At 39.3% G+C, this 15,979-nt stretch overlaps 1 protein-coding gene across 8 annotated transcripts in view; it reads right to left on the bottom strand.

Annotated features, from left to right (window-relative positions):
- Positions 1–15,979, bottom strand: part of mef2d (myocyte enhancer factor 2D) — a 160,343-nt gene that overhangs the window by 80,985 nt on the left and 63,379 nt on the right. For all 8 annotated transcript variants that reach the window (XM_015378230.1, XM_015378717.1, XM_015378385.1 and 5 more), the window contains exon 3: positions 3,848–4,051. In XM_015378230.1, the coding sequence (XP_015233716.1) occupies positions 3,848–4,051 (204 nt within the window). The remainder of the gene's footprint in view (positions 1–3,847; positions 4,052–15,979) is intronic.

The following is a 15,979-nucleotide window of genomic DNA, read 5'->3' as shown; positions in this document are numbered from 1 at the left end:
GCCACCTTCTGCTCTGGAGTGTACACGCTTCGCCTATGAGAAAAAGGAGCAGCGCATCAACCGAACGCAACACACGCGAACCGAACCGAGACAGTCGAACCGAACGGTTCGGACGGTTTTCATAAACCGTTCCATCCCTAGTGGAAATGGCATAAGTCAGCCCGGCCAGGCTACTTTGGCACTTCTGACCATCTAAGGCCAACTTGGGTATCGAATGTTTTGTCCAAAAATAAATCAAAAACTTGCTGGAAAAGAGCTAGGTCATCTGTTACCACCACCAGTTGAGCAGCAGAACCTGGCTGATAGTTGGAAATTAAACACTTTTAAAGCATAACTTCACAGACTTAACAGATTATGGTTGGTTCCTGCTAAGGTAGTGGAAAAGACTGAATGCCCTAAAGCAACAGTTAGAGGTCATACAAGCTTTCCTTAGACTCAGGATGTGGATTCAAACATTTCTGAAACTTCCAGGTTTCCCTAATTAACATAATTGATTAAATCAGCCTTAAATGCATAAAAAAAAATAAAAAAAACAGCTTACTAAGTTTTCTGGTCTTGGTAAAACTAGTTCTGTTAGTAGAAGAAGTCAAACTTTTATAGGAAGCAAAGGGTAAAAAACTGAAGCTTGTTTGTGTTGAATTATTTGGAAGGTTTGTGCAGGTTGTAATTTGGCAGGTTACAGTGGAGGGAAGCAGCAGGGAATCATTCCTACTCCAATATTCCTGTTCTCACTTTCCATCATTGCCAGCACAAGGTTTTATTCCAAATTACGAGGACAGCTTGGATAAATTAATAAATTAAATTCTGGGAATCTGAAGCTGAAACATTGGTGGCTGTGGCTAAAATAGGCACATAAAATCCATCCATGAGCTGGAAATCCCTATTTCTGCTGTTTTGCTGTTTGTCTTTAACTGGTTTTTCTCACTTGACGCCGTTCGCGGATGGCTGAGAGCCCTGCAGCCAGTGTGTAAAAAGCAATTAAGAAAAAATTCAAAGGCGATTCGAGCGCAGGTTTAACTTAAGACTGCACTGGAAGCATGAGCGCCGTACGGCCCGCTGAACCATATCGTCTTGTCTTGAATTCATGAGGCGGTATGAAACAGGTCAGCTAAGCATGTGAATGCGCTCGATGTTCAACCTAATGACCTCAGCAGAGCTCTGTCCCCCAGGAGCAAACACGTAGAGAAGTAAAACTAGAAATCAGGGTTCCTACAGCATAAGGCAAGTTAAATTCAAGACTTTTTAATGCCACTTGAAATAAAAATTTAAGACCAAATTTACAAGAAACACAAGAAAAACCTGCTTGCGACAACTTTACCCAAAGGTTTAATTTAATATAAACCACTGTACTAATGTTTCAAATTTTGAAAAGCTTCCCATACAGGAAGAAAGCTAAAAACAAACAAATGACAGATATATTTTAACAATTATTTAACTGAATTCACAAACTTTGTTTTAGCAGGGAACGAAACAAATCAGTTTTAAAGCCACAACATAACCAGCGCTAAGTCTTTTTTGCATCTATTTTTCTTTGTATCGTTTTCTTAGTATGTCTGATTTGGTGATAAGTGGAGGCGTTGCAGAGACAAGGGTGGAACTAAACTGAGAAATACCGGCTGTTTCTCTGTAACTCGATTTTGACGCTTTGTGTTTCTCGCTTCGCATGTGCGACTCCACTGCCTTAATTCCCATCATTCTGAGCTTGAATGACTTCTTGCATAAATCCACTGATCCTCATGTATGTTCCCTGGTACTGGTTTTATAGCCTCGTGAGACCATCCTGATCTCGCGAACTTTCAGGATTTCACTCGCTAATCAGTCTGGAGACTCTCCGTTGAAGAAAATTTGGAGCCGTTCACCAAACGAACGTCCAATCAGCGTTGGCTTTGAGGCGGGTTGAGGTGTGACGCAACGAGAAGCGCGACAGTTCAGTCTAAAGAACATGGCGGCTTCAGCCGATGAAACTAGCGTTAGCGTGGCTATCGAGCAAGTTTTATCGGAATTACAGAGTATTTCTTCACTGAAAGAAGAGCAAAACACTGCTCTGGAGGCTTTTCTCAGAGGAAAAGATGTTTTTTCTCTTCTCCATGGAGAAAACTCTTGGCTGGAGCCAATTTCGGTTACATTTACACTTATATTTTCCAGACAAAAAGTTAATGGCGCATCTCCCAAATGTCCTGGCCGCAACAACGCTTTTATTGGTTCTGCTATCGGGATGGAACCAGTAATGGTGAGCAGTTTATTTATTTTTTCTTAAAAAAAAGTCAATTTTAATGTTTTATTTAGATTACAAAAATAAATCGTAATAAAAATAATCCTATTTATGTTTTAAAAAATAAGACCTACGAAAGACTGATTTAAGACATTTTAACACCAATTAAGGCCTTAGTTTTATTTTGAAGAATTCAATGCCTTTTAAGACTTTTTAAGGACCCGCGGGAACCCTCAGAAATGTACTCGTCTGCCCTGACCCGATCTATTATCTCTCGTATATAAAAACCAAATGCATTTCTTAACCATCACTGACAGATTTTTATTGATACGGTGGCCATTTTGTGCTGAGGTGGTTTCCAATTGCTTCCAAACATGTGCTTTGGCTCGTTGCCCATGTTGCTGTTGGAGAGATCCCTGAACAACAAGGCAACCCATGCCTCAGACAGTGAGGAGAGGAATAAAACAGCATTTATCCTCCCTACAAGAAACTGAAATCAACAATTATTAACAACCTGAACTCCCCGTAAATAATAAAGCAAAACAGAAACCAAGTTCTTTAGAATATTTCGCTTGGATAGAGAGTTTCTAAACTTTGAGCACAATGAGGCGAACAATTTCCCCTGCTTGTTGACTTTAAGATAGGGTTTGCTCCATCTGGCCTCAGCCCAAAGAATGATTCAAATTTTCCTATCAAGTTCTAGCCTTAAACAGTCGTTTTTTGTTGAAAAATGAAGAAGAAGCAGAAAAAGACACTAAAGAACCTGCTGTCTTGTTTTTTTTTTTTACAGACCAAACGTTGAAATGCCAACTTCTTAACAAGCTTGACGAAAGACGATGAAAAGGGTCAAACCAAAAACTCGGACAGCCTTAATGAACTGCACACAGCTTAATTATGTCTAAATGTTGGTCTGGAGAGGGCTGCATTAGATTAGTTAAGATTAAATCTTAATGATCCCACTTGAGAATAAACACAGCAGCAAGTTCTGGTAGAATACATAAGCAAATAATAATTTTCCAGCTTTCATAGACAAACAAGACTGTTTCATCAATAAATAGGAGTGTTTAAGGAGTGGCGATTCAAACATCAACAAGGAGTAAAACAAATTGGACCTCTTGGCATTACAAATATTATTGGAGGAGATTCTGCTGAGCTGCTCTCTGAATTGGTAAATAGTTTTAAAAATAGATAAAGCTGGTTTATCCAGGGAAATAGAACAGAAAATAGAGAAATGGGAGAAGGAATCCCTGCTAATATGGCTGTAAAAATGAAAATTATGCTCTGTTTCAGTCTGATTTCTCTTTATAAAACATGAATGAGGAAAGGAAGCTGAATAAGGATGATGGGACACAGTTATAAAATTAAGATGGAGGATTTAAATTCATCTGAGGAAACACATCAGTAGGAGAGAAAACAGTAAAACCAGGGACCTCATTCCTCTCTAGGGGGCATATATACTCTCTATATATTAGGAAACATAGTAGATGACGTTCATACGTTGCATAAAAAGCTGTTTGGTTCAAGGGAAACTGTGGTTAATGTGTAAGCAGTCTTGTAAACAGGAGTGAAAGAAGAACGAGTTTGTTTTTCAGTTATTAAACCCACTGGCCCTTCTCTTGTGTTCCCACGTTTTACCTCGATGATGTCGGCATTGGTCCGGCTCTCGTGTGGCTCGTTGTACTCCGTGTACTTGAGCAGGACCTTGTCCATGTCGGTGCTGGCGTATTGAAACAGTTTGTTCGAGTGGTTGAAGATAATGAGAGCTATCTCACAATCGCAAAGGACGCTCAGCTCGTACGCCTTCTTCATCAAGCCGAACTTCCGTTTGGTGAATGTCACCTGGTGGAAGGAAAAGGAAAGAAAGAAAAGGGAAATTACACAAGCTGATATTTTAATTAGTTAAGGAAATGTTCATTTTAAGAAATGGAGAATTTAAAATAAACAGAATAAAAGGAATAAAACCACACATTAAATTTCTTTCCTGCTTCCTTTAAAGGGCCAAATCGGCCCAGTAGCTTAGAACTTTCTGTGTTTGGTTGTAACTAAAAGCCCATTTACTATTGTAGGGACAGAGATGTCAACGTAAGAAAGTTGATTTTGTCCAGGGATGTTTGTCATGTCAAATTACATAGCAGACAGTAGCACTGAAACAATTAATCGGACTAATCGTGATCAATCCATTATTGACTTAATTGTCAACTAATTTAGTAATCAATTAATTGTTGACTTGAGTATAGAGACTGCAAAATATGCCTTTAGCTGATAAAACTACCCATTTAGAGCAGTAATTATATCAAAATTGTAATATATATATTTATATAAAAATTGTATTTAAGATTTAAAAAAAGTTTTCCCAGTCAAAATGTTCTATCCAGAACTCCTTAGGTGGAGAAGTTTCATCTGGTTTAATTTCGTAAAAAGTATTTTTTAAGGAACTTTTGGTTATCAGATTATTAATTGATTAATCAAAAAAAATTCCAAATAAATCCAGAAATAGTAGACATTATCCATATATTTGAGTGCTGCCAAATCTGCGAAAAAATAAAACCAGAACGTGTTTAAAATGAGTTTAAAGGATCTTAATGAGACATCTTAAAGTTTATTATTGTTGGTGTTGCTGGTCTTCTTCTCTAGTAGAAGCTGAACAACCTCGGAGGCCAATCTTTATATCTCTCGAACCAGAACTGTTAGAACCAGCTCATCTTCATGAAATCAAAAATCAGGACTCCTATCACTGTTTCATCACCATGAATGCAGAGTGTCGGAAACCCACAGGATTGAGACATCTAATTAAGGGGAATAGAAAAGGCTCTTTTTTTCCCAAGTCCTCAGTTTTAACTTGCACACACGGTGGCTTTCACTTCCCGTCACATTCACCCTCCCCGTCATTTTCACACTCCGTTATGCTCTTTTCCGTGCTCTCTTTCTTTTTCACACATGCTCTCATGCCTTCTTTTCCACACTCTCCTTCTGTCACACATTATTCCTTTCGTTCAAGCAGAAAGACACACACACACACACCAACTCTCTTCATCAAGCCCCCTCAGTTGTGAACATGCTGAACAGAACTGGAAGTGTTGCTGAAGCACAGGGTCCCTTGTTGTCTGCTGATTGGCTTTGGAAGTGCTTCTCTACTTTAACCAACTGGTATTTGCAATCTAGAGAGATTTGGCTTTTTGTTTAGATTAAACACACAGGATTGCACAAAAACAAACAAGCGCAGAGGAAAAATAAAAGGCTTCAGGTATGGCTACAATCTGAAGCGATGCAAATCACAGCGAAAGTAAATTAGTACACAGATGGTGTAGAACAAGACAGGGAAGTTTTCAAAAGATGCCGCATGTTCAAGCCGCACCCACAGGTGACGTGATATTGTTCATCATACATAAAAGCAAAAAAACAAGCCGTGACGTCTCAGCGCAAGGCTGTGTCCTGCAGAGCGGCATGTCAACAACTTGTTGGACCCGTATGAAAGTGACGCTAGAAACCGAAACCTTGTCTTTACTTACTATGCATCTATAGTTATTTTTATTAAGATACTTATATGCCCTTACACATTCAATATTAATATTTTTTTGAGTTTATATTAATCTCTTGACTAAATGAAAAGGTAAAGGTGATAAGAGGACAAAATATCATATTTGTTTTTATCACCAATTCAATTTAATTTATTTATATAGCACCGAATAACAACACAAGGCACTTTGACTGTAGGAATTTTAAAGTTTTCTATCTAAGGAAAACCAGTTGATTGCATCGAGTCATTGACTTGAAGGCAATCCCTCACATTTAGCATGCTTGTAGCGACAGTGGAGAGGAAAAACTCCCTTTTAACAGGAAGAAACCTCCAGCAGAACCAGGCTCAGTGTGAGCGGCCATCTGTAATATCGGCAAATATCAATAAGCTAACAATGAACTGCTAGCTTACGATTAACCTAAATAACCATAAAGGTTAGCCGTTTTCATTAGACCACTTAAAAAATATTTGATTCATTGTTTATATTTTTGCTGTTTTCATTATTTTGGGGTAAAAAGATATATTTTAAAAAGGTAACTCAACGGTTAAATACTCTAACTTAGAGATAAACAGTTAAACTAATTCGCAGGATAAACTGTTAGCAGCTAAAAGTTAGCTAATTATTTTTGTTCACTTTGTCCTGGTTCAAAAAATTAAAGATTAGTAAACTTTCCTGGTTAAAAAATAATTACGTACTGATGAAGTAAAGACTTTACTCTCATCATTACAAAATAAAAACTTTAGCACCAGTTAGCATTTAGTTTTAAAGAACTCCTTAATGGAAGACTGACAATAAGAAACTGATGAACAAGTAAATTATCAAGCAATCTTAACCATAAAAAATATAGAGAAACTGCTTGGTTAATGGTCAGTCAATGAACTCCTGCTGTTAAACCAATAATTACTGGTAACTGGTTAGATCAGTGCAGATTTGTTCTTAGTAAATTCTTAATTAGAACCTTTTGCCTTTTGTTTTTATAAAAAAGTTTCGGAAATAAAAATTTAGAAAAAAAATCCTACTCTGCCTTCCTTCAATTTGGTGGTACCGTATTTTCTGGACTATAGAGTGCACCTCACTATTTTTTTATTTATTTTTTTTTTAAACTGGAAACCTAAATATTTATTACTGACGTCTACTGAACTGCCCCCCACCAAACCTATAGGGGGAGCTCTACATATAACCCCCTAGAGTAAGAAGAACGCTAGCTCCTGTTAGCTTGTTGGCTCACAGCAGTTAGAGCTTCTATTTTAAGATGGGGCGTTATCAGCTGTTTATTTCAGCTTTCTAGGAGTTGCGTACAGTCTCTTCATTGATTCGACAGCTTTAATGTGCCAAATAAATGTAAAAATGTGTGAATTCGAGACATTTGTTCTCTGCCGTGCCTGCTGCTAGCATGTGCTTGTGCTAAATGAAAATTAGCCCCTTCTTTGGTTTCCAACTTTGACTTCTTCCCCCTATTGGTTAGGAAAAATCACCAGAAAAGCTGCAGCTTTGTATAAGCCGCATAGTTCATAGTGTGTGGGGGGGGGGAAGTAGTGGCTTATAGTCCATAAAATACGGTAATTGTTGCGTCTTTTGCTTTCAAACAGTCCGTGATCCGCCTTCACATGGAGGAAATATACACTTAGTTTCAGTTTGGTATTTGTATCAGGCATGTTAGTTTCCGATCAGAAATATCTAAGGAGAATAAATGTGTGTTGTTTTGATGCGTGTTAAAAGCTTTAACACTGAGTAAAACAGCGGTTAAACTATTAGTATTTTTATTTTTTGCCATTACTGAGCTTCACTGACTCCAAGGCCAGAGAGGCCTTTTCATCTATTGCACAGCCGTTTTAACAATGACAACAAAGGAATGCACTAATGTTGATATCAGTTTGCCTGTGCTGACTGGGGGCTGCACGCTGCTCTCCTGCAACAATACCCCTGAACTGAAACTGTAATTGAAATGATGAAACATGGGAAGAAGGAGAAGGAAAGTGCAAATAAGGACATTGAGGATGAGAACCACAGAAGCAGCCGTGTGAGACCTTCAATCTCTCCATCTTCCTCCCCCTGTGATCGCTCCATCCCTTCTGTCTCCTGCTCCTTCCTGCCTCAGCACCTGACACGGTTAAGCCGCTCGTCGCTCGTCTCTGTTGCTCCTCTTATTTCCTCGCCCTCGTTTTCTCTTCCCCTCCTCTGTCAGTATTTTCCACATCCTCTGCACCCCCTCCCCTCCTTTTCGTGTTAGCTCACTCATTGCTTCCTGCTGCCACAAATCAAATTATATCGGGGTCGTATCCACGGGCAACCGACTCCCTCCTCCCTTCTGCCCCACTCATTTCCCACCTCATCACACATTGCTACCATCATCATACCTCCCTCGCCCCCCCACTGTGTCATCTTTATCTTTCTACCCATCTACATAGCCCTCTGTTCCTGTTCCTCCCTCTCTCTCTCTCTTGCACACAGAAGGAGAAGATAAATTATGTGGCGATACTGGAAACGAAGGAAATTACGGCTCTGCAGGATGACAGGAATGGTTGGTGATGAAGAGACAAGCCGCCGCAAACAACAACTGCTCCCCTAACAAATTATAAGGTCACCCACCAGCATGGAAAACAAACAAAATTAGTCACAACATCCCAGAAAAACTCCTTGTTTTTCTGTTTTGGCTTCTTCTTATAGGACAACGTGGGAAGAAGGGTAGCGACTTTGGGCCTAATCTTGGGTCCTGACGTTCATTACAAAAACTAAACAAGCTGGAGGTAATTGACATTAAGAGCAGAATAGCAAGGTAACCAATAGCAACTGAAGAATAAGACATCATAGTAAGGGAAGAAAGGAGAAGAGGGAGTGTGGGGTTTGATGTGAGTGTGTGCGAACGTCGGCGCTTGTGTGTCTTGGCGAGGTTTGTGGCTGTGTGGCAGATGGATGAGGAAACCACCACTGACAACCACAACCTCTTCTCGCTCCTTCCTGCAGCCAAAAAAAAACCTTTTTTGTTTGCTGGTTTGCAGTTCAGATGATCTGGTCTGAAAAGTTGAAATCAGGTGACGAGTTTGACCGCAGCAGCTTTCGTTTTTCAAATCAATTCAAACAAAATGAGCTTAGGGTTCATGCAACGCTCACATTTTGTTTTGGGTCTTTCTTTTTTTTTTTTTAGGCACCAAGGTAAAAGTCCCAATAAGTCAAGTTTTGTTATTTTAGATTACCTTTTAAGATTTAAAGTTATCATTTTCTTCAAAGTACAAAAGCTTGTAAAATCATTTGCATGCCTCAAACTTCACATTTTATTAAATTGAAACAAAAAAACATGTAAAAGCAAATTGTTTACAAGTTTTTTTTTTTTATCTATTCCAAATAAAAAGCCTTAATGCATGGAGTGCGTTTGTAATCAAACCTCCTGGATGAATACTGTGTAGACCCACCTTTGAAACACTTATTTTAAAGTAGGTTTCTACCAACTTTGCACATCAAGAGTCTATTTTCAGCCATTCTGCTTTGAAGTGACACAAGTTCAGTCCAACTGGACAGAGAGTGTCTGTGACTGTCATCTTTAAAGACTTTCCATTAAATGAGTTGGATTTAGGCCTGGTATTTGGGTGAATTATCAGACACATGGATATATTTACTCTAATCTTAACTATTCTTTGGTACTTCAGAGTTCCTGTCCTCCTGGAAGGCAAACCTCTGCCTCAGTCACATTCCAAATCCAGGCTCGTAAGGTTTCTTCTAGAGTTACCCTGTTGTTAACTCCATCTCGCTTCCAAACATATTTAGCTATTTTCTCTGCATCTGCAGAGGAACACTACCCCACACCATGGTGCTGCCACCCCCATGCTTAGTGCTGGGAAAGTGGTTTGAGGTTACTGAGCAGTGTTAGTTTTGCTTCACACATATTGTACATTAAGGCCAAGTTACGATGGTTGTATCTAACTAGAGCATTTTCTTTGACGTTTACTACCTTTAAGGCTCGTAGCAAACTGTAAATGGCAGATTTATATTGGTAGTTCTCTCACCAGTTACCTCCTTCTTGATTTATGGATTTATATTCCTAGAGTTGCGTTATCTATAGACTTTCATTCAAGCTACTGATCTCTTTATCACCTCAAGATTTCCCCATTTGAACAGTAAATAGTACCGATACATCGACCGGTGGTTATTTTTGGCCGATATATGCAGGGATGTTTTTGAATCGCTGTTGGCCGACAAGCAAATGCGTTCACTGATTCATCAGCGCAATCAGCAGCCATGCCACAATGTTTTGCATCTCCCTATATTTGCAAACCATTTTTTGTGTTTTGTTTGACTTTTAAATATCTTGTTCAAACTGAGACTCGTGTATCACCTTCAATACTTTTCACTTCAAACTTATGCAGTACTTATAAAAATATTGAAGTTCATGCTCCTAAAGGAAAAGTCTGGTCACATTCAGAATGCGAACTTCTGAAAGTGTTTTTAATTAAGAGTAATTTCATTTGAATGTGCTTTACTGGAGGTATCCATGTTTGTCAAAGAACACTACTGCCACCTACTGGTTTGTGACGTCATTGTGCTGTATCGGCTGTTGATCAAGCCCCAGTGCTGTATCTGGTGTTTGTCACAACGCACTATTATCCATGGTGGTGACGACCAGTGCACTATGCGAAGCAGAGAGTAACGGATTAATGACGTGTTAATGGCGAGGGGCAAATCCTCCCTCTTCAAGTTGGCAATCCAACGATGAACCCGTCCATGAAGGATCATGAATAAGAAAGGTGAAATAACTAACTTTTTTTCACTTTTATCCGATGTATTACAACACCCAACTGCCATGCACGTGGGTATTGTCAGTTTCACTATAGCTCTGGTGAATTTCAATGGTGAAGTCCTCTGGAAATCTTCAATAATTGTTGTTGATTGCAGATGTGTCTAGTAGTTCCCATTGATTTAGCTTGTAAAGCGGGGAGAATGGCGCTAGGCTTACCGCACCGTGACGTCACTGCCGGAAGATGTCAGGCGTAAGGTGTTACTATATTTGGCCAAAAATGGCTCCTGGAGTCAGTGATCACGACGAAAAATATTTTAATTGTTTTACTGATTAAAGCTAAATTCATTAAATCACCACAAACTTATTAGTTTTAGGTATAAATAATGGCCCATTGGTTATTCATTGCTGACCGGACTTTTCCTTTAAGACGAAAAGTTATAAAAAAAAACTTAAAGCGGTAGGAATACTATCCCAACATCCTTCTGCAGAAGACATGTCAGAGTAGCTTATGTCAAACACTTAAAGGTAGACTATGCAACCGGTGTTGATTTTCCAGCGAGGCTCCCCCCAGAGGGCGAAAGTAAAAGTGCACTGTCGTAAATATGCTCAGCTGTTCTCCTGGTTTCTCCGTCAAGCCAGGCGCGGTTGTTTTGAGCTTAGCAGACAGGCGAACGCAACGAATCACCATGTCTACTGCGGTAAGAGACTATTTTGTTCCAATTTTCGAGTTTGAAAATTTTGCATGTTTTCATACATTATTTGTTATGCATGTGCTTTTGCTGTTTTCTCACTGGTTCCGCCATGATAACTGCACAAATATCGCCCCTGCGCTAGCAACGAGCATGCCTTTCACTGGGGGCGTGTAGCAGTTCTCGCCGTAAAGCAAGAGCGACTCTCGCGATGCACGAGACTTCTGAGCCTGTGGTTGCGGGCCGAGGGCTCCTGCAATTGCAAGTACGGTATTTCCCCTACAGACCACCAGGGCGGCCAAGAAAACCTTTGTTCGACCTGAAATGACTCATTTAATCATCCAAAACGTTATGGAACACATTAATTAACTGAAAAATGTTGCATAGTATGCCTTTAACATAACATTTAACTCTTCTTATTCAGCAGCTGGAAAGATTAGGTGGGTACATAGACTCATCTGGTTATGTCATCAACAAAAAAAAGTTGTATCAGGCAACTGCATAGGTTGCCTAGGTAGACCAGTAACCTTTGGATCTACAGCCTATTGAAGTTGTCATATTACAACAAATAAGCATCTCTTATCCATAAATTACCCACACATGATTACCATAAGGTCTGTATGTATCGCAACCTCATGCTAATTAGTGCTGATCTTGGAAGATCGCTTTGGTTGTTACTGAAATGATCTCGGCATGTTTGTGTTTACATCCACATGTTATTAGCTTGTTGCCACAGCGAATCAATCTCATTTTTCTAGATTGAGGACAGATTCTAATGAGCTTTGGTTAGCAAATCTGTCCAAATGAATCCAAAAGATTGTCTTTTTTTTCTTGTTAAATGTCTCATTCCATACATAGATTTCATGCATTTCTTGGCATCCTTTATCAGCTCTCAGGATAGATATCGTTGCTGGTTCAAGATCTGTTTTTTATACTTTTTTACCAGGTCTTCTTGTTAAAATTTCTCACAAAAGGAATAAAAAATATATTTTTGCTCACAATTTACATACATAAATATGAAAAAAATCCATCAGGGGATTTGAACGTTACCACTTCTGTTCTCTCTTCTGTCTTTGTCATAATAAGAAACGTGGTATTTGAGATGCTGTCATGTTTCCAGCTGGGGCCCACACTCTGAATGCTGTTTATTTTGTGGAGCTTATGGCAGCCTCTCCGAATCAACATGTAGGAGGGTGACGGGCTGCATGTTCTCCAAAAAAAAATTCATTTGATTTCCTTTCAGAAGCTGCACTCTTCATTAGATGAAGCAACACAGCGTCAGGGTACAGAAATACTCTTTTCTTTAGCAGCTTTACACTATGTTTCTCTCTACAAACTAAATGTCAAAAAACAAAATCGTGTTCTGCTGTTTAGATCACCGCCGGTGCATAACATCAGACAAACAGGAAAAAAAAGTGTGAAATGAAAGCGTGGTGTTGACTCGGTTCAGGCTCATTTTGTGCTTTTATTGGCCTGATCATATATTCCCACAGAGAGCATTAAATTACTGATAAACTGAAACACAAACTTTATTAGCCAGTCCCTGCTCACCACTGATGATGAACAGAAAAGAAGCAAAAACTCTTTTCTCTCTTTTCATAGAAATATCACCAACTTGGTTGATTTTCCAACCCTACATCGACTTCACAATGTTTGTCTTTAAAACTCTCTCTATCTCCGTTTTTCATCCATTCTTCTCTCTTTCTGGTTTTGAAGGTGGGCACGTCAAATCCATTACTCAATCTGCTCAATGGAGCGAAGCCCATTTACCAGTTGACTCATTTTAGATGGATCATTTACCCTTTCATCTTCTCCGACAATGCCACTGATGTAACAAGCCACTGGGGCGATGTTATGCTTTTTGATGATTTTTCTTCTGTATTTTTTGGGGGGGGTGAAGGGGTTTGTGGTCTTTTATGCAACTGCATCAAGCATCTCTGCAGAATCATATGAGGAAAATCGTGGAAAACGGGCTCATTTCATCGTACTGCTGTCACACTATTGAATGGCTGCAATGTTACAGTCTAGTCTAAAAAGTTCACAGGAGGTAACGTGATCTGCTCTGTGCTTGATTTATCTGAAAGTGATCCACTGGTTACTGGGTGCAGACAATCAATACCAACACTTTCCTTTAGTAATTCTTTCTAAATGCTGTGCAGAAGCAGTTATACTACTTTGTGAACATGTAGTGTTTGGATGTAAGGACTCCTATGCAGTCTTTAAGAATAAAGAATTATATTTTTATTTTGGCTCCCAATCAAACATCCTGATTTCCTAAAACAAGTTGCTCCTCCAACATTATTTCATACTAATATGCTTACAGGTAAACCTCAACCAGTGTTGGGAGTTACAGGATTACATAAACAGGGTTAGTATCCTCTTCCGTTTTTCATTAAAAAAGTATTCTAACTAACTACTTGTTACATATTGGTAATTTCATAACATTACTTGCAATCTAACACAGTGCATTACTACAACTTGATCAGTCAAAGCAACTTTCTCTACGACAGGGAGAAACGTTTAATGTAGGAAGGAACAGGAAGCTGAAATGGACACTGATTGGCTGAGGAGCAACAATGTGGGCGGGGATTAAGCATGCCTTAATTACCCAGACTGAGGTTGTGTCTGGACGTCTGCCATTTAAAATGTGTGTCCGAATGTCTATTTGATGAAAAAGAAAAGAGCTAAAAATTTCCCACAATGCACCTTGAAAAGTAGCGTACATCGATGGTCACTAGATGAGCAGACATAACCAAGAATGTTTGCAAGAGCTCACAAAGCATCATAGGACCTGTTTTGGTGATGGGAGAGAACAAAGATGGAGGACGCGCCGTGAAGGGAGTGTGTAGTACGAACAGTAGTGATCATCTGCCCAAACGGTCAGTTAACTGAGTTCACTATCAAGTCCATTAAATAGTCCCCGCTCTATAGTGTGATGAGGGGTTTGAGGTTAGGGCAGACATTTGGACACAGCCTAAGAGGAGAGAGGAGGCACTGAGCAACTAAATCTCTAAAGAGAAATGTTGAAACTAAAAGCTATTTAGCCGTTATGCAGAAACAAAATGTATCCAACTGATTTCCAGGCGCAGCCAAGGTGTTGAGGGGATCTGTCTTGGTGGCCTTAGGATTGCATCTCTGTTATTCGCAGATCATGTGGTTCTGTTGACTTCTTCAGGGTTAGATCTACAGCTCTCACTGGATTGGTTCGCAGCCGAGTACAAAGCGGCTGGGATGAGAATCAGTGCCTCCAAATCCGAGACCATGGTCTTGAGCGGGAAAAGAGTGCCTTCTCCAGGTTGGGGAGGATGTACTGCCCCTAGTGGAGGAGTTTAAGTATCTTGGGGTCTAGTTCACAAATGAGGGGAAGATGGAGCGGGAGATCGATAGGCAGATTGGTGCAGCATCTGCTGTAAAGCGGGCACTGTACCGGTCTGTTGTGGTGAAGAGAGAGCTGAGCTAAAAAGCAGAGCTCTCGATTTACCGCTCGATCTACGTTCCTACCATCATCTATAGTCATCAGCTTTGGGTCATGACCGAAAGAATGAGATCCCAGATACAAGCGGCTGAAATGAGTTTTCTCCGTAGTGTATCTAGGCTCTCCCTTAGAGATAGGATCTAGTCTAAAGAAGCTCAAATCATCAACGCTGATTGACAGCTGGCTGGCATTCTTTACTTGATCAATGTTATACTGAATTCACTTGCATTCTTTTGTTTCTTTTCCGCACAGAAATGTGGTGATTATACTAGAATAGTGAGACCCGTGTCTCATTATATTTCAACATCTGTTTTAATTTAGTTAAATTGCTTGCAAAAGCAATATTTCCCAGCTTCATGCCTGTTTCAAACCCATTTGAAGGCTGCCACCTGTACAAAAATATAAACTTTTAAACTATCGTATTGACTTTATTACGCTTTAATGATAAAGAACAAAACATGCATCTGCAGAACTATATTTGATTGATTATTTATGCATTATCATCATTACTATTATAATTGAACATCCAGTTGAATTGAAAGCTGCTACAACAGAAAAGTTTTTCTAAATTCTTAGACAATGTAGAGTCTGTTCACTCGATGGAATCAGAGTGGAGAACGACAAACGGCAGCAGAGCCACGGACTGTTTTAGGTCCTGTTACTCTTTTAAAGCACATATGTGTTAATTAAGGGATTGCTTCAATAAAAAAAATAAATAAATAAATTGAAATATATGTTTTTAAATTCTTGTTCTGTAACAAGTGTTGTTTTTTCAAAAAGTTCGAGCAGTAGGATGATTTGCCGATAAAATAAGATGATTTATCTTTGAAATAGGAATTAAGAACTTTATGATTGTATTTTGATTTTTATAGAATATATCTTTTAGCTGATTATTTAAGGGTGAATACACAGATATTAGGAATTTCTTTGACTTATGTTTAGATCCATCCAGATAAATACATCAACTACATTTCTAATTACCACCAGTAAACCTCAGCCATGCGTATCTAGTGAACAGCACATGCATCCATCTGGCTGAGGATTTTTTTTCCCATAACAATCAAACTGGTGTGAATGAGTTCTCTAATGACCGGCACAGATAGAGGTAGCCTCGTGAGACCATCCTGATCTCGCGAGCTTTCAAGGTTTCACTCGCAGATCAGTCTGGAGACTCTCCGTTAAAGAAAATTTTAGGTTGAGGTGTGACGCAACGAGAAGCGCGACAGTTCAGTCTAGAGAACATGGCGGCTTGAGCCAATGAAACTAGCGTTAGCGTGGCTATCGAGCAAGTTTTATCGAAATTACAGAGTATTTCTTCACTGAAATATAATATCCTTTGCCGACATGTTGCTT

The sequence above is a fragment of the Cyprinodon variegatus genome, unplaced genomic scaffold (genome assembly GCF_000732505.1).
Source record: "Cyprinodon variegatus isolate N-32 unplaced genomic scaffold, C_variegatus-1.0 Scaffold0, whole genome shotgun sequence".
NCBI classification, from domain to species: Eukaryota; Metazoa; Chordata; class Actinopteri; order Cyprinodontiformes; family Cyprinodontidae; genus Cyprinodon; species Cyprinodon variegatus.
Note: the sequence above shows the minus strand (reverse complement) of the source record. Positions and strands in the feature narration are given on the sequence as shown.